The sequence below is a fragment of the Suricata suricatta genome, chromosome 1, assembly GCF_006229205.1.
Source record: "Suricata suricatta isolate VVHF042 chromosome 1, meerkat_22Aug2017_6uvM2_HiC, whole genome shotgun sequence".
Taxonomy (NCBI): domain Eukaryota; kingdom Metazoa; phylum Chordata; class Mammalia; order Carnivora; family Herpestidae; genus Suricata; species Suricata suricatta.
This window is the reverse complement of record NC_043700.1, coordinates 36,156,383-36,183,501: the sequence shown is the minus strand read 5'-3', so window position 1 is coordinate 36,183,501 and position 27,119 is coordinate 36,156,383. Positions and strand designations below refer to the sequence as shown.

Here is a 27,119-nt window from a genome sequence, read left to right as displayed (position 1 = left end):
TCCTGATAGGAGAGAAAAGTACTTGAGACCCCAGGAGAAAATTTCACACCCAAAAGAGAAGGCTTGTTGTCTATGGCACTGGCATAAGACAAAGAAAAGAGAGGTTTCCTGGCTCATTGGAGGCATCCTCTGTCCCATTGATCCCTCTTATTTATCCCCTCAGTACTGAGTGTCACCAGACTTCCTATACGTCTATGTCTCTTCATTTTTCCCTGTTTTCTCCACTAAAATGTAGGCATTCGAAGGGAGAAGACTTTGATTTACTTGGTGCTCCTAAGCAAGGTTCTGCCTGGAGTATAGTATGTGCTCTCTAAATTCAGGCAGTAGATGTTAAATCTGCTGTACCCACCGGTGATTCAAGCTGTCTTTGACACTTAGCCCATCTGACTGCTGTCACTTTGAAGAGCACTGTGAACAGTTGTTCTTAAGGATAATGCTTCTCTTGCACGACGGCAGTTCAGATTCTGGCACCAGCCTCAACAGTCAAGTATGTGGTGATGTTTGCTGAGGTATCAAAAGCAAGAATGATCACAAAAATGTAAACAATTTCTAGTGCTAAAACACAACCAACAAAAGCATGTGAAATCATGCTATTCCATTGGCATTCTCTAAATTTCCACATGGATGTTACCCATGGACCCCATCGCTCATGGGTACTGGTTTATCTTGAAGGTAATGGGTTTTAGGTATTTCAAATAAACGAAGCACCTATACCAAAAGTTTCTGCTACAGAGTAATCATTTCTACAGTAGCCACATGCCAAGTCTTTTGATCAGGATTTGTTGGACTCGTGATTGTAGGGATTACTACCTTTCTAAATTAAAGGACCTTAGAGCTAGAAGGAGGTCATGGAATTCAACTCTCATTTTGTAACTCAGAAAGCTGGGGTCCAGAGGTTACTTGGAATATCTTCTGAGCTTTATGAGTTTTGATTCAGTGAGATGATGGTAAGAAGACAACCTGAAGTTTCTCTGCAACTTCATTTATTACACAAACATGTTTTGGGCACTTTGAATGAGCCAGGCTCCTCATTAGAGATGAAGTTCATTCATCCCCTTCTCTCAAAGAACTCAGAGGCAGGTAAAGAAGTCCAGCTTGTAAGTAGAAGGTTATAAATTCAGTGCCAGCCAGAACGAGCACAGGATGTTTTCATTCAGTTATTCATTCCCTGAGCAAACCTTTATTGAGCTTCTCTCACGTGCCAGAGGCTGGCTACTTAAAGGTGAGTGAGTCCTGTGACTGCTGTCATGTTGCTTCTGGTCTGGGGCAGTGACTAAAGTGCCATTGAGTCGGGGTGCCTGGGTCGCTCAGTTGGTTAAGTGTCTGACTCTTGATTTCAACTCAGGTCATGATCTCACAGGTTTGTGAGATCAAGCCTCTCTTGGGACTCCCTCTCCCTCTCTCTGCCCCTTCCCCACTTGCACTTCCTCATTTATTTCTCAAAATAAATAAATAAACTCTTTCTTAAATGTCAATGAGTCAAAGACCAGCTTCGAAAGAAGAGTAGGATGTTGCCAGGTAGAGAAGCGGGAAGGGGCAGTTGCTGTACAAAGGAACAGCCAGGCAGAGACAGGAGCGGAGAGGGCACAGGGCAGCAGGGAGATAGCTGATGGGGTAAAGGAAATGAAAGAAGGGGAGGGTGGCAGTCGATCAGGCCACGAAGGTTATGTTTAGATCAGTGTAGATACAGAGGCTGTTACTTTTCTCTGTCATCTTTTTCTTAGGAACTATTGACAGGCAGAGATGGCATTAACTCCACTGTCCCCTAGTTCTATGTGTAGTCACCCCCAGTTCACACAGAGCGCCTTCCCATATGGTGGTATGGGAATATCCAGCCTCTTAAAACTTGCTGCCAGGTTGCAGCTCTGAAATAGCAATGAAGGAAGGAAAAGAATATATGATCACAGTCCCTGCGTGGGAAAATGGTGTTCTGCAGTGTACGGTCAGGCAAGAGAAGCAACCCAATCCCCCTATTCCTTCTAGAAAAGGCATTCATGAAAAAGACAGGTCTTGAAAACCCCACCCCCAGAGTTAATTTAAATAGGTAAATTGCTTTTGCATCTCAGCAGAAAGAAGCTATTTGATGTGCATCTGGGTAATTCTAACGATTAATTTGTAGTTTTAAAGTCAGTTGATTACTTGTCATGAGTCAGAGTGACCTACAGCATTAAATAACCCCAGATCCCAGCTCTGCGGTGTCTCTGCTTTCCCGAGCCCTTTCCCAGCCATGACCTCACTTCTCCCTTGTAGGGTGGGTGGAGAGACAAAGAGGTGGAGGGTCTTCCTGAACCAGGGCCAGGGTCTCCCAGCTCCCAGTCCCGGGCTCTGTGCTATGCGCTCCTTACGTGGAGCTGAGCCATCCAAGCAGGGCTGGTTACTCCTCCGGCGGCACCCTCCCTGCCCTGGTTTCATTTTTAGTTCCCCTTTAGTTAAGGAAAAGTTGACTGACCAGTGACATTAACAGGTACATCTCTGGGATCCTAGGGACTAGGAAAAAGGTGAATGGCATCATTAAGAATGACCTAGAACGTATTTTAAGCAAAGTACAGCCTCTAAGCTCCGCTTTAGGCTTTGATTGCTGTGGATTTACGATGTGAAGAACAGCTGCGATATTCTTAGTCTTGAGAAACTGAGAAAAAAAAGACAGCTCTGTGTGTGTGTGTGTGTGTGTGTGTGTGTGTGTGTGTGTGTGTGTGTGGTTGCACGAAGGTGCGTTCAATTCCACAAACCCATGGAGCACACGCGGTGTCCGAGGCCCCTGCTGGGACCTGTGATCCAAAGACGGGGAAACATCGGAACTCAGAAGGTCCCACTTTGAGAGACACAGACACAAAGGCAGATAAAGGCAATTCCATGGGATGACAGATTATCATGGAGTGCCTTAGGAACACGGCTGAGAGAATAATTCACTTTTGAGGGGTTGGAAACAGGGCATGGTGTGGCCAAGAGAAAGGGACAGGGTAAGTGACAGAGAAAAATGGTATTTGACCTGGGCCTTGACGGAAGATTTGCCTCTCTGGTTATTATAGGAAATGCTAAATGCAATCCCAGTTCTTTCTTTCTCATTGGACTAGACTATGCATGTGAATTGGCCTGGGATTATTCGCATTTGATTATGAACTTCTTACTATAAATGTGTATGTTGTTTCTGACAACTGTATCCCTGATTTTCGTTGTTGTGTGATTTTTAATTTAGCAACACAATGAGTTCAGGGTAGTTGTTTCAAAATTTATGTTATACCGAAGTATGTAAAGCCATCTTTAAGTTCGCCACCATGTCCCCACCCACACCCCCCAAATCACTGTCAACAATTAGGTGTGAATCCTGTCATACCTTTCTCTGTGCATCTCCCTATGTGCACATCTTGCCTATTTTCTGAGAACTGTTACTTTGTTTTCCTGCGGAATTGTGGAATGAAGAGGAAACCAGGGGATCGTAGTAATTCTACCATTTTGAAAACATGTAGACTGAGGCCTGAGAAGTGAAGTGACACATCAAGAGGACAGTTTAGAGGCCTCAAGTCCTTCCCAGTACTCTGTCCTCTGACCCTCCCACCCCCCACCGCACTGCCCTTCTTTGGAAGGTCTGGCCCTTTTTAACTTTTTAAAGGAATGCCAAGGTCTCTGGCATAGAAACTCTTTCTAGTCCACAGGAGATATTCTTAGCTGCTGAGCTGAATTGCAGAGTCCCTTTCTCTTATTAACTTGAGCTCACACTTCCTCCTCCAGGCTCCCAAAGGGCCTTCAGCCCCTGCAGTGGATCTGCTGCGGAGCCATGGGGCTGCTTGGTGCAGGGGCTGCTCACCTTGCGTCCGGGGAGTAGAGAGAAGGTGACCCAGGTTGACTCGTCTCCTTGCAAGGCTCTGAGTAGTGTGGGTTCTTTGGGTTCTTTCTTTTCTTTTTCTTTCCATTTTTTTTTAAAGATAATGAAAACCGTTCAAGTGTTTTCCCTCCTCCTGAATACCTAGTTCACTGGATCTCAGCTCCCAGGGAGGAGAGCTAAATCTAGGCTGTAATGAAGCAGAGGGGAAAGTGCTCAGAGCCAGCCTGTTCCTTTCCATCTATGCCACCTCTTTCTGAGTATACACCAGCCCTAAGTTTTGGCTCCTATTCTACCTTCCCCATTCTGGGACAAGGACAGGTTGACAAAGGACATGGGGATGATTCTCTACCAGGATTATGGCAATTGCTTCAGTTCTTTCTGGCTTCTGATTGATTAGATTCCAGGATCCTATAATTTTAGCAGACCTTTCCCACCAAGCAGTCTCTGGACTTCCTTATAATTTATTTTGGTGTTCAAATCTAAATGAGGCCAGTAGGAGTGCTTTCAGTAGGCTGGCTACTTTGTTCTTTAACATATCCCCATCACTCTTTGAGTATTTCCTTCCTTTCTGGCAACTGTTTGTCCCAGGGTAATTTTGTACCTTCTCTGCCCCAACCTTGGATCAGCCATTTTCCCAAGGTTCCTTTTAGTGGAAGATGGTGTATAGACACCATAATCTGGTCACTTGATGTGCTCATTGCTACTGGTTGTTATGCATCTTTGTCTATACATCTGTATCTAGTTTTGCATCTATCTGTATAAATATATTTTTAAATCGATGAGATCATGTCAATAGGTCTAGTCCAATACCTGAGAGTTCTTTCTAGTCTTTCCTCTTTCCATGTTAGTAAATCCCTTCAGATAGTCAGGAACATGACTCCTACTGATTCCCATCATCCTCAGTCTATTGACTTGTTTGCTCAGTTTAACAGTCTTCCAACCATGCTAGCAACCCCCTCCTCTTTCTCAGAGCAGACACACTTCTGTCAGCACATCTGGAGGGCACCCTTTCTGGTTCACTGCCTTGCTTCTTCAGACAGTGACAATGGAAGGTAAGAAAAATCCCATTCACTTTTGATCTCATTTCTGTTTTGGCTGAAAATTTAATGCAGGCAATTTAGGGGAAGAAATAAAAATTTATAGTGTTCTAGTGATTTTTTTTCTTTTTTTCCAGCAGCTTAATTCATTTCCTCATGTAGTCAGACTGTAGTGATAGTCACTCCCTCATTCCCTTTCTACCACCTCGTTTTGGTCCTCATCCTCTCTGCCTCTGGTTTCCACAGTCTGCCTTTCTTTCTTTCTTCCCTCACTTGCTTTCCTGTCAATCTCAGGATTTGGAGTAGAAATGACAACCATTTCAATCCTTCTGTCTTTACACAAGTCCTGTTTAGATTCTTATTTCCTGTTCTGTTTCAGGGCTGCAGACTTGCAAATATATAATGTCAGTGATCTTGCTTCACAAATGGGGACTGATAATAGAGCAGATCTAGAAGTCATAAGTGTACAGGCTCGGTGTTATTTGGAGAATTAAACTTCTGTAACATAGTGTCTGATCCTGATCTTGTCTGGAAACTCATAGAGAACCCAGATTGAATAGGACAGTGGGACATTAAGTATAAAAACCTAAGTGTGTGACCTTCTATGTATACATCCTTGTCCTTATGGGCAAGACTTTCTGATTAGTTCCTCACTGACCACAGGAGTAAAGTGGAGTGTTATAGGAAGGCAACATTACCTAGAAGGCCCTCTTGCCTGCCTCTCTTTCTGTTCATTCTGGGGTCCTCAGACTCCATGCCTTTCTCTGCCACTGCTCATGGCTTATTCCCAAGATTCCAGTCCTTTCCTTCCCCATCAGAACTTTCCCTGGCCTGGGCTCCATTGCCTCTGGGCCTGGCTGGATGGCTGCTAAGTAATCTGATGAGCTGAACAAGTAGGTGTTTGTGAATTAAAAAAAAATCATGCTTCCTGGACACTACGTTAGCTTGTTAGTGTACGTCCTCTAGAAACACAAGGCTTAGCTCAAAAAAAGAGGATGGGGTACTGAAACAATAAGCTTCAGGACACATGGTGGGTTTGGGGGAGGAGATGTGCCTCAAAGTCCTTAGGACGCAACTTGGGGCTGCCTGCATTGTGGGGGCAGGGGACAGCCATGTTCATGGGTAAAATAAACAGTTGTGAGAAAAGGAGGTGGGAAGGTCGGGTGTCCACATGGGAGCGCAAGCAGCAGCATTTGAGATGTTCTTGCAGTTCTCAAAGAGATACCGGATCTCAGAACACCACAGCTTTTCTGTTTGAAACCATCCTCTGCATTGGACAGGATGAGTTAAATTTCTTGTGACATGTCTACTGTATTTGTACATTTAGAAATCAATTAGTGTAATTGGGGCAATCAGAGATGCTAAACAGAGGAACAATTTACTGAGAACAAATGTTTGGAATTGTGTATTTTGCCAATGGAATTTCTCACAGTTGGTAAAAGAAAATACTCCAGATTAAATCATTCAGGCTCAATGTGACTTTTTTCCCCTTTTTCTTCTTGTTAAAAATGTTAAAAGAAACACAGCCTGGCTGAGATCTCCTCTCCCTCCTGTTGGACAGATTGCTTCTCAGTAAAATCCTCTAACTTGACATTTTACCTGAAAAAGAGCAAAGGCACATGAAAAACCCCAGGTGTGTGTGCTTGGCATGAATATTTTTGCCAGACTAGATCATAACGTGTTGTCTGCTCTGTTAGGACCATGTGAAATGAGACCATATAGGGCCGGGTGGACTTAGAGACTTAGTCAGGGGAGTGCGTAGGGTGTAAAAAGCCTCAAAGAACATTGTTCCTACCCCTACAATGAGGTAAGCCTGGATAATCTACAAAATTATCGTTTGTCCTGAGCCCTTCAGAGGGTTGAGATCACATTGTGCAACCAAGTTAACTGAATTCCAAAGAGGGATAAACCCCTCCAGGGAGAGGGCCACTGTTTCAGCCGCAGCAGAGAACGAGAGAAAGAAGCAGTGTTGTACAAGCCAAAATCTTAACAAATTCTTAAAAGTCAGTGTGAACAGCAGTGGGTCTGGAATCATAGGCCTCTATTGGCGGTTCATGAGAAATATTGGGAAAAGTCAGGAGACCAGAGAGAGTCTCCCTCGGTGGCACAGCAACACAGGAGGCACTTGGTAGCTCCGGAAGCAGGGGTAGAGGCAGGAGCAGACAAAGCCTTGCCTGCTTCTCCAGATTCTTCCCTCAGGTGAAGTATAAACAAACCCTCTAACCTCAAGACCATGGGTAAAAATCCATACTTTGTGGGAAGGAATAGAAACAAACTACCTCTGCTCCTGGGGAAGGGTAGGAATATTTCCTACAGCACAGACCCAGTGGTGTCGCAGGAAAGGTACAACCCAAACCCTTGTACTCCTGGGTGAAGGGCAGGAGACCATCATCCTGGCCCAATAACTGTCATGTACCAATAACAACCAGAGGTCTATAACTGCTGGAGGAAGAGCAAGAGACTCCCACCCAAGGCCAAGTATAAAGATAAGGAAGGGGAAAGACAGACAAGAGGGGAAAAAGTACTTACTTAAAACAAGAGCCCTACTGGTGCTTGGATGGCTCAGTCGGTTAAGTGTCTGACTTCAGCTCAGGTCATGATCTCTTGGTTTTTGGGTTTGAGCCCCACATCAGGCTCTGTGCTGACAGCTCAGAACCTGGAGCCTGCTTCAGAATCTGTGACTCCCTCTCTTTCTGCCCCTCTCCCACTCGTGATCTGTTTCTGTCTCAAAAATAAATAAACATTAAAACAAAATAAAATAAGAACGCTACCTTTGAGATCCAGCTGCAAGAGCTTTTGATGTATTGGTCATAAGACGGACTGGGCCAAGACAAAGGAGAACTTCCCTGCTGCCTCCCTGCCCCATGACAAGGAAGAGCATATTTTTGTTAGGGGGGTGGGGAGCAGGAGCATGGAGAAAGACCCCAGCTGAGATGCAGGCATGCAGGGCTGGCTGATAGCTGAATGGAGATCAGGAACTCAGGAATCCCTCCAGCACCCCAGCTTCTTCTCTAAGTGTAAGGTAACAGCAGCCTCCATCTAGAGGAATTTGAAGGTTGTGGTGCCCTGAAGGTAACAAAACTTAGACCCAAGTCAACTCCTGACTGATTGGCTCAGATCTCTCCACCCCCATGCTAACAACTTCACAGTAGAGGTAGGTCCATTTGGGGAATGAAAGCTATTTACTTCAGCCTCTATGGTCCTTCTACGCATATCAGGCATTCAATTAAAAATTACAACACACACACACACACACACACACACACACACACAGAGGCACGAAAAAAACAAAGCTGTTGTCAAGAGGCAAAGCAGTCAACAGAACCAGACTCAGAGATGACCTGAATGTTGGGACCATCAGATGGTCTTTACAATAACTTGTGATTAATGTGTCAAAGGGTCTCATAGGAAAAGTGGATAGCATTCATGAACAGATGAGGAATTTCAGCAGAGAGATGGAAACTAAAGAAATAATCAAATGAAATGCTAGGAATTCTAAAAGCCCCAGTACTTTAGAGAATAAGGAATTTCTTTAATAGACTCATCAGTAGATTGGGCACAGATGAAGAAGGAATCAAAGAGCTTGAAGGTAAGTCCACAGAAATGATCAAAATGGACACAACAGAGAAAAAAGAATAGGTGAAGGAAAAAAGAAAAGAACTGAGCAGCCAAGAGCTGTGGGAGAATGTCAGCTAATCAAATGTACATGTAACTGGAGACCAAGGAGGAGGAATCTAAGAAGAGGAATATGGCGAGCTGGTATTTTCCCAGGGAAGGCATGTGGTTAAAAGATGGCCACAAGAAGTTATTGCTTTTGCAATCCAGTTTCTAACTTAATTTAAACATTTACTTTCATACTTCTCTACCTCCTCTTGGTTACCTTCTACACCAGTTATTTGGGGTATGAAATACATGTTTTTTTCCATCATTCCCCTCAGCAGTCTGTCTGCCATTCTGCATCAAGAGGAGGGGCTGGGAAGGTTAGCTGCAGTAGTGAAAAGATGCAAGGCAAGATGTAGCAGCCTGCCTTTTCTTTTTAGCAAACAACTTAAACTTGATGTAACTAAAATAAAACACATGGACCCTGGTTTGGAAGAGCTGGTAGGTTATGGCTTATCTCTGTCCATTGTTACAGCTAAGAACAAACAGGTCATGTAGTTTGTGCCCTTACCTCTTCTTTATTTGAGCAATAAAAATGCATCTCTTTAAAGAAACAGAGTGTGTTGAGGCACCTGGGTGGCTCAGTCAGTTAAGCATCTGATTCTTGATTTAGGTTCAGGTCATGGTCTCACAGTTCGTGGGTTCAAGCCCTGAGTCAGAGTCTACACTGACAGCACAGAGTCTGCTTGGGATGCTTGGGATTCTCTCTCTCTCTCTCTCTCTCTCTCTCTCTCTCTGCCCCTACCCCACTTATGTGAGCTCTCTCTTTATCAAAATAAATAAATAAACTTAAAAAAAGAAAGTGTTAAATATAGTATTTATCCAGGAAATGCTCTTTCAGAATACTGGAACTGCTCTACTCTATTGGCTAGTAAGGTATTTAATAAGACAGTTGTACAATCCCGTAGTGTTTGTGTGCCGTGATTCAGTTTTCAGGCACGCCACGACTTCAGCTGCTAGGTGGTGACCAGCTGTGCACCTGAGAAGGCCGGCTGCCATTGTGAGTCTGGGTGTTTGTGCGTCTCTTGAATTCAGATGCTTCCTGGAGGATGGGGGAAGGCGCTTGAGGAGAGGGCTGGGAGCATAGTCTCTAAAATGTTACCTCTTGGGTTTAAAATTTAAATTCAGACACAGCTTCTCATCTTGCCATTGCCCATGAGCTTGCCACCCTGCCCGTGCACAGGCTGCCTTGAAAGGGCCTCCAGGAGGCCTTCCTGACCCTCTTAGCAGAACAACTCCTTTCTTCCCTGTGCTGCTTCTAATCTCATGCATGCCATTTGTAGCATTTTCACATTATTTTGCATTTATTGTTTATACATCTGTTTCCTCTAGTAAACTGAGAACTTCAGGATAAGGATCTGTATCTTATTCATCTCTAGTGTGGTGCCAGGTACAGAATAGGTTCTCAGTAAGTTTTTCCTGAATTGGAGTAAGCCAATGCTTGCATTAGGTAACTGCCGTAACTCTAAGTGGAGCTGAGACAAGTGTTCAGTCCAGCCATGTCCCATAGGCGATCTTGTTCTGTGATAAGTTCTGGGCCTTATCTTATGCGCATGTCGCAGGCACCTTGCATGTGACAGCTATGCCAAGTGTGGCTCAGTTCTGTGGCTCTGATGAGGGCTTTGAGTTCAGATCACCACACTGATATGCTTGGACATAACATAGGATGGTTATGTTAAAAACAAACAAACAAATTAAAAATAGAATCAGAAACTACAAAGCCATAAAGAAGAAAGAGAACATTGAGCCAGGATCTGGGAGTGAAGCTGCGTATAACAATTCAAGCTATGGATCTATTCAGATGATTCCTTTAATGTGGTCACATTCTGCCAAGAGTGTAGCTTTGGGTGGGGGGGGCTGTGATGCAGGGAGGGAAGCAGAAGGACTCTGAGCCAGGGCAATGAACAAAATCCTGGCCATCAAAATATAGTGGCCATGACCAGACCCTTATGGGTGATTGCGACTGGTAATTTAAAAAAGGAGAAATGGAGGCGCCTGGGTGGCTCAGTCAGTTAAGCTTGATTTTGGCTCAGGTCATGATCCCACTATTCATGGGATTGAGCCCCACAGTGGGTTCTGTGATGACAGTGTGGGGCCTGCTTGGGATTCTTTCTCTCCCTTTCTCTCTCTCTCTGCCCCTCCCTGCTCATGCCTTTTCTCTCTCTCTCTAAATAAATAAACAATTTTTTTAAAAAGGAGAAATGTACTTTTATCAGGTGATAAAAAGAAACATACTAGTTCCTAGGGGCAAAAGGACAAAACAAAACCTAAACTCTTTTTTGGTAGGGGCAGGGGAGGGGGAATCCAGATTTGTTCTGTATGTGGTTGTGCCCTAGGAAGGTTGTGTGACCCTAGCTGGTCATCTGAGCACTCTGGACCTTGATTTCCTCAGCATTCCCTTTCCACTCCAGCATTCCCTGGGCAGACAGTACTTCTAGAATCTCTCGGGATTTCGATCCTGACACTAGGTCCAAAGGGCAGGGACAGCCACCCTGAGGACCATGAGCGGTAAACTTAGGTGTTTTCCTTGTAGACTTGCCAACTTCCCAGTCTTGAGGCATGCGGGACCAACGAATGCTCATGGAAAGGTACTGTGCTGCCCAAGTCTGCGCTAAAACCACAGCAATCAGCACCCTGCCACCCTGGCTGCTGCCACCGCTGAGTCCTCTGCAGAAAGCTGACTGCAGCAGCTGCTGAGATTCCCACAGCCGCAAACACCACCCTGGTTCCTCGGGGAACCTTCCAGACACTGCTGGGTTTCGGGAGGGGATTGCAGACCGCAGTGCTCTGGGAGGGAGGAGGGAGGAGGTTGCAGACCTGGCCCAGGGTAGAGCTGAGGACACAGAGCTGAAGGCGTGTGGCTCCAGGCTTCCAGAGCCCCAGTCACCGGATGGATTGCTTTTCAGTGAATTTGTGTTTTGCAAATTGATTTGAGGGGAACTGGTGTATGGCCACCCAGTGTTCTTCTCCCTCCCCCAGGTTCCTGTTCTAACAGATTGCTGTCTCCCTTTCTGTTATCAAAACTGACTGGGACCCAGCTTTATCTGATAAGCCCATTCACACCAGGTGTGAATAATTTACACCACTTTGGACTCTGCATTTAATGGCGTACAAAATATGCAAGAGGAAAATATCCAACGGTGATTTCTAGGCATCTGCATGGGGAAATGTTGCGTGAAAGGGCCCTCCCAGCACCCCCCACCCACATACACAGCTTGCCAAGCCTGGCTGTGCTAACATGCAAAGATTTGGCCTACTTCCTTGGCAAGTCTGGGGTGCAGGGAGGACCTGATTGAATGGAAATTAGGCAAAGTTCCCTTTGGAGCCCACTTTCTCTTTTTTTCCGATGCCTGGGGCACCTGTTGTATTTTGCCTGTTCAAGGCCCTGATGTCAAGAGAGTGTTAGATACCTTCCTTTCTCCCATCATGAGGTACCTGTCTAATGTCTCATTGCTTCAGTATTTCCTCTGCTGGTTTGAGCAAAGTAACAGAGCTCACCTGTTAAGGATTAATGCACTACCACCCCGCGATAGGATATTTGTGTTTTTAATAGGAATCTCCTAATACTGACTGTGGGGACTCTGATGTTGACCTGAGCAGCCATATCTTTTCTGTGAGCATTCACTGGTCCTGGATGCCCTGACACACAGGGAGAGTGGGGGTTTCAGGTACCCATGTGGGGCTGCAGAGGTGTTTGGAGAAAAGTCACACCTTCAGTAGCCAAGCTCCTCCATCGTGATGGCAGGGGTCTTTTTTATTAGAGCCTGCGGTGACTCTGGGGCATCCCCTGAAAGGGAACATGCTAGAACAGGGTTGACTGGAACAAGAGACAGGAAGGAATGGGACAAGAGGGCAGGGTTGCTGGTGGGCAAAGAGGAGGAGAGAAAGAAAACACAAAAGTAGGGCATGGGGAGTGCCGATCGACTAAAATCATTTTCCATATGGAGCCAAGATCTGTTCATCACTGGAAGTGAGATGAGTTCCATCATATTGTCAGAATTATTTGTGGCTCTAAGTCACTCTTTGAAGTCAGCTTTTGCCAGAAAGTACCCAGGCATCCAAGTGCAAGGATTGGAAGACAGGACGTGCAGGAATGCAAAGTAAAACCTGAGCTAGGCGGCTTTCTCTAGAACCTCGCCAGGTACGGCGTAAACTCTCTGTGGTTGGTGAGAGATATTCTTCCGTGGACTGACGCCCGACTGGACATGGGCACTGTTGGTTCTTTTATTTTATTCTTCCCCCTACAACTGAACTGTCAAGTCAGCCTTGGCCACATTTGAAATGGTAAGGTAGCCAAGGGGCTATTTTACTACTGATTCTGGTGTCAAGAAATCTAGCTGGGTGGCTGGCGGTATTTAGTTTTCAGAAGACCTCATTTCAGAGTCTTATTCTACCAAATAAGTATCTATCCCTACAAATGTCTAGGATCCACTGGTGTTGTCTCTTTGCCTTCACTGATTGCTGCCATGAAAGTTAGCTTCAGTGGGGGGCTAAAGCTCTACCACTTCAAGGAAGTGATTACCTAAAGCCTGGCCAAGATCTAAACTTCAAGGTCACCCACTGGCTCTGTGAGAGCGTCTCCACACATATGGATATGAACCCGGGGAGCAGTGGTCTCACTCTTGCCCTGTTCTCCTGTCATCTGATGCTTCTATAGAAAAGGACCCGGAGAGGCTAGGACGGCCCTTCTCAGGGCCCCTTCCATTCTTCCCTTCTGGCTCTTCACACATGTCTTCACAGGGAAGGGGCGTCTGGAACAGCAGAATGCATAGTCCCCTAACCACACTCTTCCTGCCTCTCTGCTCTTTACAGAATGGGCTGAACGGCTTGCACCTGGCCTCTAAAGAAGGCCATGTGAAGATGGTGGTTGAACTTCTGCACAAAGAAATCATTCTAGAAACGACAACCAAGGTACGTCTCTTAGGGATCGGGGAGATTTTCATTGATAAATCAAGTATGCGGGTCCCTTGTGTATCGTCCCAGGCCCTGGCATGGAAACCAGACCTTCATGACAGAAAGCCAAGTGTGCTTCTGAATTTCTCTTGTGCTTCCAGTCGCTTCCTAGTTCTCTGCATCCCCGAAGTCACCTGAAAGGCAAAGGACCCTGTTTCCACCAAAGAATCAGTGAGCTTTTACTTTATCCTCATCGCTAGACTATAAATCTAGAAATGGCTTAATGTTTTCTCAAGGTCCTTGACTTGAGTGCAGAGTCTGAGAGCTCTAGCATCTCCACAGTCAGGTGCCTTGGGTCCAGCTCCCAGCAGAGATACTGCACGCTCTGTGACTCTGGGCAAGTTAGCTAGTGAAAAGTCTCCATTTCCTCATCTGTAAAATGGAGACTGTAAGCTTGGTCTCAGGATTCATATGAAAATGCACTGAGATCGTGTGTGTCAAATGCCTGGCACGTAGGAAGGAATCAGTAAACACTGGTGACCATGTTGCTTTGAGGCGTAGAGAAGAGAGCCAGACCCCTCCCATTTATCCTTCCCCAGCAAGTCTTCCTTGGTCAGCTGCACACTTAGCTCCTCTCCTTACGGATTACCTTGAACAGCCTTCTCTTCTCGGAGGAGGCATCTGGCCAAGGCTGATGTCACACCATCCACGCCAGCATGCTCTTGACCATAGCCATAGATTAGCGGCACCAGCGACTTAAGTCCAGAAACCACAGTTATGAAATTCTGCATCTAAAGGTTGTAAAGTCTATTTCCTACATACATCCGACTGGTATGTTTATTGAACAAGGTGTTGCCAGCATTTCAAAATAAAACTAAACCAAAAAACTCACCTCTGTCTATTAACTCAGGCACAGCTTCCTCTTCTCTTTCTTTCTGGTTACTTCCCATGGTTTTCCTCTTGGCTCTGGCCCTCTGGCCTCTTGCTTTTTGTTTGCTGTGTATTCAGCTTGGCCTCATACCCAGCATCAATCTCTGTTCTGTGCCACGAACATCGGCCGCCTCTCTGTCAGAGAACCGGAAGAACAATAAGTAGAGATATAATATGTGGTTGTGAAGTGCATCACCAAAACATTATGAAGGGGCAATCATCCCTTGAGGTAAAATTCTGTAATTTTCATGTCATTTCCCAAAGGTGAAAAGATCTTGTTGGTAAAATAGACTGGGTCGCTCTTTCTGAATGTATGTGGGGGCATTTTTTTTCCTAACCCCGCGACGAGTACCGATTGTTTCCACCCTTCTTTGTGGATGAAGGGGAAGCAATTATTTTTCCTTCTGGCGCTCTCACATACCTGGCTGCAAGCAGTGCGCCATCTGACGGGCTTCGTGTGGCCCGAGGTAGCTTTTCTTCCCCTGGCTTGGACCCAAGAGCTGCACAAACATGACGCTTCAGCATTTTCGCACTCTCCGAATTTCCCCCTTTGATTGTTATTTTGCAAGCGAATGCTTGGTGTGTTTTCATTATTTATAGACAATTTTATAAGCCAACGTGGTTTCTGAATGACATACAGAGAGAAGAAAAAAGGTGAAGCAGAAACCGTGGGCTGAGCAAGAGTCATAGCAGATTGGAAAATTATAATGGGTCTTGCGAGCATGAGAGAGATTAAAATAAGAAAAGAGTAAAAAGCCAAAACCAATATAGTTTCCTAAATATGCTTACATTTTTTTAAAGCACAAAACAAAAGCATTCTGCTCCCATCCTCCCTTCTCTGCCTGTTAGCGGGCTGTGTCAGCATCCAGACTGGCAGTGAGGGAGGGAACCCTAATCTGTCTGCTCTGGCTTCAACCCCCTCCGTTCCAGGAGCTCTAGGACTCCCTGCAAATGGGAGAAGGCGGGTCTTTGCAGCTAAGAAATTTTTCTTGCTTCTTCGAGGCCAGTGTCCTTTCATGCAGAGGGAAGGGTAGAGAAAACAGAGACCCCAGCTCCTTGCCCTATGTCCCCGACCCAAGACCAGAGGCCTTCTTGAAGCTTGCGGTGTGTGCATGTGTGTGTGTGGGAGGTCTGTTTACCAGGGTCTCCCCTTTGCTCTTACCCCTCACCAGTGCTGCCCTCAGCCCAGATCCAGAAGATGGCGAGGGCCAGGGTTCAGACCCAGGATTCCGCATGGGTCCAGCCTGCCCCCTGAGTGGGTTTCTATGGGGGAGAGCTCGGGTGGAGTGTGATTTCAGGCAGAAAGAGGCAGGTGAAAGAAATATTTGACGAGTTTCAAGCCTCTCTACTCCCATGCCTAGACCAGCACCTGACATGCATGTGCTCAGTGTGTAACAAACAAATGCATGGACGGGCACAGCACACGTGCTTCTAAATGGGGAGACTTGGAGTTCGAGTCCTGATTTCTAGAGAAGTTCTGGTGCCAACAGCTGTGTTCCACTTGGTAGAGTGAGTGAGTCGGACCCAGGTGCCAAGGCCTCTAAATGCAAGTTCTTGGACTTCTATGAAAAATGATTAATTAGCCTCTATCCATTCACTTCTGGCACTTATTCTCTGATGGATACGGGAGGAGGAACCCTTTTGTTTATCAAATGGGAGTTCAGGAGAAATCAAAAAGACAACTGGGGAGGCAAGAAGCAGGTTACTCCTGCCTAATGCGGCCCCACTTTGGAAACAAAGCCCCAAGCCGCTGCCAGCACCCGGAGGCTTTCTGTGGGGCTTCCTCACCCACCGGCAGGCACTTGGGGCATCAGTGGCTGGGGGCCACAGCACCTGGTGCCCGTGCTGCTCAGTTCTCCCAGTGACAGATGGACTCTGTGCGTAGACGAAGTTTGAAGTCCTGACTTGTCGGGGCTTGAGTTGCCTAGACGGATGAGCAAGTGTTTCTGTAGTTTAGGTAAATTGTATACCATCTGAACTGCAAATACTCAGTTCATTTGAGGTCCCTGCTCCTTAAGTTGTGCGGGGACAGATGGGCCCATATAGGTCCCATTTTCTCCCACCTGCCCTGTTTGACAGAAGCTGTGAATGGGTCCTGGCCTGCCAGCCTCTCACTGGGCTGGGGGGCCAGTGGGGTCACATAGGTGAGTCAGAGAACGTGCCTGTGTTCCAGCCCCAGGACTTCTGGGAGGCAGGAAGGAGCCTGGCTGGAAGGCAGGAGCAGAAGAAGCCCCAGCCAGCAATTGTTAAATACCCAGGATGCATCTGGACAAGCAGACCTCAGGTTGCTTAGTCCTGGTTCAGGGTTTTAGCTTTGAAAAAGTTTACGTTAAAATTTTTTTTAATGTTTATTTTTATTGAGAGAAAGACAGAGTGTGAGCAGGGGAGGGGCAGAGACACAGAATCCGAAGCAAGCTCCAGCTCTGAGCTGTCAGCACAGAGCCTGACTCGGGGCTCGAACTCACAAACTGTGAGATCATGACCTAGGCCAAAATCAGACGCTCACCAACTAAGCTATCCAGGCACCTGAAAAAGTTGACTTTAAAACAACTGTGCACTTTATTTTCTTCTAGTGTTTATTCCCTCTGGATTTTGTCTCTAGTCTGGGGAAGCCCTGGCTCATTATATATATTTTACTGATTAATATGTCAAATAGTCTTTTTTTGTGTGTAGTTGTCTCTTCCAGTTTTCATTCTTATTTACTTCCCCCCTTTAATTCCATATTTTTCTTCCCTTTCCTACATGCGTTATTACCCCCCAACCCCTTTACATATTGCTATGCTTTCCCCTCTCCGCCTCTCCTCCCTCTGTCCCCGGGTTAAGGATGCTGAGTCCACGGGCCCTGCCGGCCCTTCCCCAGAGCTCCAGGCCTCAATGGGACCCTGCGACATCCTGCAGAGTTCCAGCTGTGAGGAGCTGGAAGTCTGAGGAGGCCGGCTCGCCTGGCAAGCCTTTCCCTGTGTCCTGAGGGATGCTGACGGGTCTGTCAGCCCATGACAGAACACCACGTCTGCATGCAGCAGATTAGGCGTTGAGAAGTGGCTTTTTTATCCATCAGCTTTTGTGTGTGTGTGTGTGTGGAGGAGAGATGAATTTTCCTCCTTGGACTTTCAGTGCCATTTCAAGGTGGATAATGGGTCAGGCACACTGATGTGTGCTGTCTAACCCTTTTGGGTCTAAAGAAAGCCCACTGATCCCACCCCAGCCAGCACCCTTGCTAGTGCACCTTTGACGGTCACAATATCGTTGGCAGCTGGTGGGAAATCTCCTCTGCTTCCTCCCCCCATGTGTTTCAGAAAGGGAACACAGCTCTGCACATCGCTGCCCTTGCTGGTCAGGACGAGGTGGTCCGGGAGCTGGTCAACTATGGCGCCAATGTCAACGCCCAGTCGCAGGTGATTGCTCTCTCCTGGGTCCCAGGCCAGAGGGCAGTGCCCCTCTTTTCCGCCTGTGTTTCTGTTACGTAGCGGGTGCACTGACTCGCTTAACTGACAGTGTGTCTCCAAGCAGTAACAGAGGTATCCCCTTCTATTTTTTCCTGCTTCTGTTGTGCATTCCAAGCCAATGTGGTTGATCATTGTGGACCCCATCTCTGTTCAGTGAAACCGGCTAAAGAATATATCTAGCTATGGCTCCTTTGGGGAGAAAGACTGTGTTTAGGGGTGGGTGGGACATGGGAGGTTCACAAAGAAGGGAGTGAAAATAGAGGGGGAGTGTGTGTGCAAGAGGCTGATTTCCATAGAGTGTCATTCCCCCCCCCCCCCAATCTGGTAGCCTTTTGTAATAATCCTGCTAAGCCATTTCTTTTCTTTTCTTTTCTTTTTTTGTAATGTTTATTTATTTTTGAGAGAGAGACAGACAGAGCATGAGCAGGGTAGGGGCGGAGAGAGAAGGAGACAGAATCTGAAGCAGGCTTCAGGCTTTGAGCCTCAGCACAGAGCCTGATGTGGGGCTTGAACCGTGATATATGACCTGAGCTGAAGTTGGTCACTTAACTGACTTAACCAGGCACCAGCCCCCTCCCCGCTGTTAAGCCATTTCAAAGTGTCCATGAGTCTTTGCAACAGGAGATACTGGTGGGGACATGGCCTTGTGGGCTAGCTGCAAATACGATAAAAAGAAAGTTGTTCTTCTGTTTGGAGGATTTTGTCCCAAGTTTAGCATCTCTCCCTACTTTTGTGGGTGAACTTTAATGACTTTTTCTCTTGGTTTACAGAAAGGCTTTACACCCTTGTACATGGCAGCACAAGAGAATCACTTGGAAGTGGTTAAGTTTTTACTGGAAAATGGAGCTAATCAGAATGTAGCCACAGAAGTAAGTACCTTGGGCACGTGGCCTCCCTGTGGGACATTGTGGGGGGCCTGCATTCCTGGGACAAGGCTTGAGACGCTCCCTCGGTCACGGCGCGCGTAAAGTGTCACAGAGTGCTCTCTCCCTTCTGATCGTTGCACTCATCCTGGGTGCCGACCGGCTCTCCAAGGGAGTGAGAGACAAGGTTGTGGGTCTTGAGGAATGCCCAGACCCATACCAGATTGATGACATCAGAGTCAATCTTGTCCTTCCCACATTAAGCACCGCAGAAGGCTGGACCTTAATGAGAAAGGATCCTGCCATGAACCATGAGTCATTGCAGCTCTGATCCTCAGTTTTGTCATTGATGAAATGATGAAATAGAACTGGATAGAGCCAACAATTACATGAATTTGATCTCACTCTGCTCTGCCAGTTCACAGGGTCCTGTGTGACCTCAGCACACAGTTGGGGGGACTAATGACAGTAGCTCACAATCAAATCCTCAGTGCCCGGCATAGCTTCTAGCATTTGGTGGGTGTTAATAATACTCGTGAAATGAATAAATGAATGATCCCCTGCCTGTTGAAGGCACTGGCCTGGCACCAGTGGGGTCAGGTGACAGGGAGGGCAAGCAAAGACCCAGAGGGCAGTAAAAAGACCTCAGAACACACAGTTGGACTGGGAACAAGTTGTAAAAAATATATATATAATAATAATAATGGCTATAGGCTCTGTGAGACTGCAGAGAAAGAAAGTGGGGCCAAGAAAGACTTTAGGGACCAGGTGCCATTTAACTGAACTTGACAGAGGAAGAGGGCTTTGAATTGTAAGAAAGTCATTTCAGGCTGGGGACCCATCATGAGCAAGAGCCCTGAGGTGTGAAAGAGTGGGTCCTGCCCTGAGGACAGCGAGTGGATCTTTCCTCCTTCCCTCCGGCCAGGACGGCTTCACTCCTCTAGCCGTGGCTCTGCAGCAGGGCCATGAGAACGTGGTGGCACACCTCATCAACTACGGGACGAAGGGCAAGGTGCGCCTCCCCGCCCTGCACATCGCGGCCCGTAACGACGACACCCGGACAGCTGCGGTGCTCCTGCAGAATGACCCCAACCCGGACGTGCTTTCCAAGGTGAGCGCAGCCAGGCCCAGGAGGACCAGGAAAGCTCCAGCACGTGGCCCACGATGTCGTATGGCTTACAGAGTTAACCCCAACAGTTCCCCAAGGATGAGCTGTGGCCAGAGATGGTCCCAGCCCTGCGTACTGAGCACCAGCTCCCACAGGGCCTCCAGATTCCCCCTGGGACCTGTAGGAGTCACAGTGGGCAGCCCCATTAAACCGTTGGTGACCACCAGGAGAAATGTGCTTGGCACGAAGCAGGAATGGTTCTTATTGCTCAGGGTCATCTAGAAAAGTGTTCAGGGCAAGCCGGGTCCCTGGCTGGAGTGAAACTTGGGAATCTAGCCAATGGTGTTCTAGAATTTATCTCCCTCTTTTCCTGGCTGGCCCCTGGTGGAGGAAGGAAGGTGTCCCGACATGCAGAGATGAGAACTGGGAGGGCTCCCCAGGGACCTGGACAGGTAGCTGTCTAATGTTTTGAGGCACTACCGATTCACTATCTGTGAGTTTGGATTGTTAATTACTTCTCTTAGAGTGGGAGTGGACTGCACTGAGCTATTCACACAGTCCCTCCACTGCACGGTCATTGGATTTTGTCTGGAAAACTGCTGACTGAATTAGGCATGGTCTCAGGTTATAGGACAGAATAATGACCCAAAAGGGGTCAGAGGGCTGCTTTTGGCCAACAGCTGAGTCACCACACTGTTTTAGGGGGCTGAAACAATCTCTAGAGTCAGATCATAGACCCCAAAACACTTTTCATTCATCCATTCAAATCTCTTCATAAATAACCATTCATGTGACTGGGCCCTGCAGAGTTGGAGGCGATGCTAGCACATGGTTCGTCCACCTGAACCACAGAACAAAGAACGTGGGTCCCTCAGAGGTAGTACCTGGCTTTGAGTATGACTTGCCACACAGCATCCCTTGGTCCTTTCTGCAAATGTCCTCCTCAGTCAGAATCTTTCCGCATGGGGTCCTCTGGCCTTGTGCTGATTCTGAGATGGCGATGACACCTGCACGGCTTTGACACACTGTTCCCCCTCTGCTGTGCTCCAGACGGGATTCACCCCCCTCCACATCGCAGCTCACTACGAGAACCTCAATGTGGCCCAGTTACTCCTCAACAGGGGTGCCAGCGTCAACTTCACGCCACAGGTGAGGAGGCGCCCAGCAGGCCCGGCACTCAGGAGGGGGTTTCAGGCCTGTCTGGCCCACTGGCCCTTCTGCCCCACTCTTTGACACCATGCATTTCCTCCTTATGGCACAAATGACCGTGGGTGGGACAGCGTGGTGTTTATTGAGGCTGCCCTTTTATGGGTTTGGTTTTTTTAATGTTTATTTTTGTGAGAGAAAGAAAGGCAGAGAGAGGGAAAGACAGAGGATCCCAAGCAGGCTCTACACTGTCAGTGTGGAGCCCAGTGCAGGGCTTGATCTCACAAATCGTGAGATCAGGACCTGAGCCAAAATCCAGAGTCAGACTCTTAAGCCATTAAGCCACCCAGAAGCCCCTCATTGGTGGACGTCTGATCATCTGCCTATCAGTTTCCATTTGCCCATTCTCGAGGTGGCAAGCCTGGGGGCAGGGCTTTCTCCCAGTCTCTGTTACCATGACTCGGGAGACATGGCTCAGTCAGATTGCTGAGATTAACCACCATGCTGTCACGTCCTCATAGATTTTGAAATCTTTCTTAGGTGAGAAATGTACTAGCAGTAGGCTTAGCGTGGCTTCTTGTAGTGCGGCGGCTGTGGGGCGGAGGCTGGAAACCTGGGGGGGGTGCATCACAGCCACATTCGAGGGGGAGATGCCAGCCCTCAGTGGTTCCTGCCTCTCCCTTCCAGAATGGCATCACACCGCTGCACATCGCCTCCCGCAGGGGGAACGTGATCATGGTGCGGCTCCTGCTGGACCGCGGAGCCCAGATAGAAACAAGGACCAAGGTGGGTGCCAGCGAGCTCTGCGGCAGGGCCCTGGGGAGGGCGTGCTGCCTTCCTGAGCCACAGCTGGAGCGGTGGGCTCTCGGTGACCAGCTGGTGATGGGCCTCCAGCATCTGGGAGTAGCTGGCAGCAGCAGCCAGGACGCAGCAGTGGGCAGAACAAGATGTGCTAAAGTGGGGCTGGTCTTTCAGGAAGCATCCCCACTTCCGTGGTTGCAATGGTACTGCGGGCAGTCTTCCCTCCAGTGGCTCTGATAGGTGCCTTTGGGGCTTTCTCTTTTGGACCCTGTCTTTTAAAGGATGAATTGACACCTCTCCACTGTGCAGCTCGGAATGGGCACGTGCGAATCTCAGAGATCCTGCTGGACCACGGGGCACCCATCCAAGCTAAAACCAAGGTTTGTGCTTCCCTGCTTCCCTTCCGTGAGGAGCACCTTTTCCCCAGGGGTGCAGGTCAGGCCGACCCAGGATCAAATCCCATTTCTGAAACACAGAGATGCTAACACTACTGGCGGAGCCAGTGTGTTTGATGTTTTCCCCGATGCCTGTCACACAGAAGACATTCAGTATAGCTGTAATTATTTTTTTAATTTCTATTTGATTTTATTTTTGAGAGAGAGAGAGAGAGAGAAAGCATAAGCCAGGGAGGGGCAGAGAGGGAAACAGAATCTCAAGCAGGCTCCATACCACCAGCATAGAACCCGATGTGGGGCTGGAACTCACAACTGTTGAGATCATAACCTGAGCTGAAATCAAGAGTTAGACGCTTAAGTGACTGAGTCACCCAGGCACCCCAGTATAACTAATTATTATCTAGATCAGACACTGCAAACTTTTCCCCCAAAGGTCCAGATAGACTTTGCAAGCCATGATTCAACGATTCCACTCTGCCATTATAGTTGGAAAGCAGTCTTGGATAATATGCAAACTAGCAGTCATGTTCCAATAAAACTTTATTTACAAAGACAGGCAGCAGACCAGATTTGACCCACGGGCTGTCATTTGCCTGCTACAGTGCTAGATTAACCCTTGCATCTTTTATCTTGGCTCCAAGAAAAGATAGGATCTAAGCACCCCAAGAAGTGTTTGCAGCCTGCACCAGACTGAAGTGAAGTTTAAAAAGAAGACAGAGCAGTTCCTCTCAAGGTCTATGAAGGGCCAGAGCAAAGGCCCCTCCTTCAACTCTTGAATCTTCCGGAGGCTAAAGCTGTCAGACTGCCTGGTGCTGCTTACATGTCCTCTAGGCCTTCCGCCCACTTCTTCTGGGTGAATTTAGAAGGGTGTCAGAATAGAACTAGGGAAACCCAGGCCCCTCCACAGCCTCCCCAGAGGTCTCGTGTGAGCAGTTGCAGCTAGTCTGGAACCATGAAAGTCTGTCCATTCCGTGACCGATTGTCATGTGAGGCTTCTGCACAGCCATCCATAGTTTGGGTCATGACTCACAGCACCAAGCTGGCTTTGTGTGTGTACGTGTGTGTGTTGGTCAGGGGCTGGGCGGGGCGGGGGGGGGGGGGCGCTGGGAATATCCTCTCCTAAGCCAGTTTATTTCTCGTTTCAACCTCAGTCCACAGCTGAGTTGCTGTGTGACTCTGAGTGTGTCCCTTACTCTGTCTGTGCCTCAGTTTCCTCATCTGGAGAGCTCTACCCATCTCTCCCAGGGTCATTGGGATGATCACATGAGATAATATAAAAGTAAAAAAATCCTTGGATAAGAGAAGGTAGAATCACTACTACCGATTATGTTGTTAGATCAGGAAATTCTCAGCGTTTTCTCACAGAGATCCTATGTTTAAACTTACATAAAGCTTCCTAAGTTGATAATGATTTTATATTACCCAGATTATTAGAATGGGGCTTGAAAAAGCAGTCATGAAAATTCTTTAGTTTGCTAGTGCTGCTGTAACAAAGTGCCACACGCTGGGCAGCTTCACTGCAACAGAGGCCCATCGCCTGGCAGTTCTGGAGGCTGGACATCTGTGATCAGGGTCAGCAGGGCCAGTACCTCTGGGGGCTGTGAGCAGGCTCTTCCAAGCCTCTCTCGGCTTCCAGTCTCTGCATTTGCTCAGTCTTTGGCATTCCTTGGCATGTAGATGCATCACCCTGACCTCTGCCTTCAGAGGCATTTCTCAGTGTGTGAGGGGGCGTGTGCAAACTCCCCCTTTTTAGGAGGACGGCAGTCATACTGGGTCAGGGCCCACACTAAAGACCTAATCTTAACTAACTACATCTGCAGTGACCTGATTTCCAAATAAGGTCACGTTCCGAGCTCCTGGGGTTAGGACTTCAACACGTGACTTTTTCTTTTTTTTTTTAAGTTAATTTATTTGTTTTGAGAGAGAGAGGGTTGAGGGGGCCAAGTGGACAGAGAGAGAAAGAATCCCAAGCAGACTCCACACTCAGCATAAGGCCCCACACAGGGCTCAATCTCACAAACATGAGACTATGACCTGAGCTGAAATCAAGAGTTGGCCGTTCAACCAAATGAGCCACCCAGGCGCCCCCAACATGTGAATTTTCAGGTGACACATGCAACCTAGGACATGAATACAAGCTGTCTGCAGCCTGATTGTGTGTCCCTTGCTGAAAATCCTTTCTAAGAGCTCCCATCGCAGTTCCTGAGCTCATGGACTGTCGATCGAGCTCCTGCCTGCCCCCAGCCCAGCTGCACGCCGCCATCACACTTCGCCGTCCTGCGGGTTTAACTGCATGGCGTCCGGATTCCCCAAGGGTGGCTGCCTCTGAGCTCCAGCACATGACTTCCTTCCCTTTGCTGGCAGAGTCTTCTCCTTTTGTCTTCCTGGCCAAGTCCCAGCTCGGACCACCTCCTCCAGAAAGCCTTCTCTCCCCATCCTCCCTCCCGCTGACCTCTGTGCTTTGATCTTGCCTTTCCTGATGTTACCACACTGAGAGCAACAATGTATCTGTTTCCACCTCTTTTCCCCACCAGACTATAAACTTCTTTAGGCCAGGGTATGTCTGTTCTCTTTTGTTTCCCTGGCACTTCACCCATACCTGGTGCTCATTAATCGCTTAATAAATATATGTTGGATTAATGTGTGAATGAATGAGTGAAGAGACTTCTCTGCCTTTAATGTTCTTTAAAATAGTTTGCCACCTAAGAAACCACTTGAGTCCTTTACGAAGTTTTTTAAGTGATCTGTATTTGTTAGGGGCAAAGAACAGGGACTTAGATGTGAGTTCCATATTGTGCTCATTCATTCATTCATTCATTCATTCATTCGTTCATAACCCCGTGAATTAAGGATCACTACGTGTGTCACATGCACGTATGAGGATTGTGGGGCATATGAGAGATATGAAGCACAGTCCCTGGTGTTAAGAGGCTGATAAGTAAGGAGGGAAGACAAGTTAATTATACACAGAGTTCGGCAAGTCTATGAGTAAGGTCTGAGTGAGTGGGACAGATAAGAAAAGCCCACAGAAGTCTAGGGTGGTCAAGGAAGGCTTCCTGAAAGAGGTGGACCTGGCTGGAGCTGGCTGAGAGGATTGATGAGGTGGAAAGGAAGGTGTAGTCAGAGACCAGCATGAGCACAGGGGCCAGAGTGAACCAAGCTCACTCAGAAAAACCTGGACGTGTTGTGTGGGGAGGAAGTAAGAAATTAGGTTGGAATCGTCACCCTGAATTTCTGGTTCATGTCCTTTGCACCTGCTTGTCTTCCCCTCTTCTCCCAGAACGGCCTGTCCCCAATTCACATGGCAGCTCAGGGAGACCACCTTGACTGTGTCCGACTTCTATTGCAATACAACGCGGAGATAGACGACATCACCCTGGATCACCTGACCCCACTCCACGTGGCAGCCCACTGTGGCCATCACCGAGTAGCCAAGGTTCTTCTGGATAAAGGAGCCAAACCAAATTCCAGAGCCCTGGTGAGTGGAAGGCTATTGGAGAGGGTGCCAGAGGCGCAAAGGCTGAGGGAGGCGGGACCAGAGCTGTGTGGCTGAGCTTGGTGGGAAGGGCACCAGTGGGTGCCTAGAGGTACCCCTGACACTCGGGGTCTGGATAGTGGCAGCACCACTAGGGCCCAGGAGGCAGGATGGTAACTCCCACATTCCCGCCACACCCAGCAGGCTGTCGCCTTCTGTACCCCGATGACCACGGCCCCTGGTGACGGGCTGAGGTCAGGGGTGGGTGTGGGCCCCGGAGATCTGGCTGAGAAGCTGTGTCCGTGGTAACTATGTGGGTTGGGGAAGCCCCTCCATCTGAGACAGCCCGGGGCTGAGGAACAGTGACTGCCTATCGGTTGCTGGCTTTCTTACCTGCTCTAGGGAGTGAGTGAAATGGGCTGAGCTAAGCATCCTTCCTCTGGTGAGGGGGTTAGCGTTTTCATCGTGCTGGTGAAAGTTCTGGCCTAAAGCAAATTCCCTCCTGGGCTCCTCTTCCTCTTTCCCCAGGCCTGGCCCTCTCAGGGCAGCTTCAGGGACCTGGTGGAGCCAGAGCTCTGCACAGAGCGTGCCCTTGACCCCCGTGTCCTCTCTGCCCACTCCCAGAGGGGAGAATATAGAGGGCAGCGGAGCTTCCAGTCAGACAAGGATGGCTTCTTCATTCATTCAGAGAGCTTTCACCCCCCCTTTGCCACATGCCAGGGACTCTTCCGGGGTACTTGGGGGATTCCTCAGCTCCAGTGCTATTGACATTTTGGGTCTGATGTTCCATGTTGTGGGGGGCTGGCTTGTGCCCGATAGGACGTGTATCAGCGTTCTTTGCCCCCACCCTCTGGGTGTTAATATCCTCCCCCTCGGGTTGTAACAACACTGTCTCCAGATGTTGCCAGATGTCCCCGGGGAGGGGTGGGGCAAAATCCTGTCCCCTCCCCTCACTTTGAGAACCACTGCCTAAGGGAATAAAGCGCTGGGAAAACAAACAGACAAAAAACAAACAAAAACCCATGCCCTTGTGGAGTTTACCTATACAGCGCAGCTGCTATGTGGAAATCCACTTCACCAAAAATGATCGGTGGTTCCAGGGGAGACAGAACATGATTTGCTTCACAAACGTCCTCTTTATTGTCAATCTCCCCTTAAGGAAACTTTAGACAGCAAGCTCTTTGTTAAAAAGGGTTGATACACAACGTGTTCAGGAGCGTCCGGGGTAGAGAAGGTGAAGGCCACCTGCCTGTTGCTCGCGCGGCAGGCACGGACGGCCCGGTGGGGGGTCTGGGTGCCCCTCGGCCTGTGTTATAAGCTCCCGCCTGTGTGTCTCCCTATGCGCGGGGCTGCAGAACGGCTTCACCCCCTTGCACATCGCGTGCAAGAAGAACCACATCCGAGTCATGGAGCTGCTGCTGAAGACGGGAGCTTCGATCGATGCTGTCACCGAGGTAGGAGAGCTCCGCCGGCGGCGCGTGGGCTGTGCCCCGGCCTTCTGGGGGAGGCTTTCTTGAGAGTCGTTGTTCTTAGCTACGTGTG

The 27,119-nt window shown here is 48.2% G+C and overlaps 1 protein-coding gene across 11 annotated transcripts in view; it reads left to right on the top strand.

Moving 5' to 3' along the window:
• The window catches only part of ANK1 (ankyrin 1), a 213,958-nt gene that overhangs the window by 125,033 nt on the left and 61,806 nt on the right, over positions 1 to 27,119 (top strand). For 9 of the 11 annotated variants that reach the window (XM_029936428.1, XM_029936420.1, XM_029936412.1 and 6 more), the window contains exons 3-11: positions 13,333 to 13,431; positions 17,640 to 17,738; positions 18,560 to 18,658; positions 19,578 to 19,763; positions 20,811 to 20,909; positions 21,594 to 21,692; positions 21,989 to 22,087; positions 25,383 to 25,580; positions 26,933 to 27,031. In XM_029936428.1, the coding sequence (XP_029792288.1) occupies positions 13,333 to 13,431; positions 17,640 to 17,738; positions 18,560 to 18,658; positions 19,578 to 19,763; positions 20,811 to 20,909; positions 21,594 to 21,692; positions 21,989 to 22,087; positions 25,383 to 25,580; positions 26,933 to 27,031 (1,077 nt within the window). The remainder of the gene's footprint in view (positions 1 to 13,332; positions 13,432 to 17,639; positions 17,739 to 18,559; positions 18,659 to 19,577; positions 19,764 to 20,810; positions 20,910 to 21,593; positions 21,693 to 21,988; positions 22,088 to 25,382; positions 25,581 to 26,932; positions 27,032 to 27,119) is intronic. The other 2 variants (XM_029936401.1, XM_029936381.1) reach the window with 1 other exon arrangement.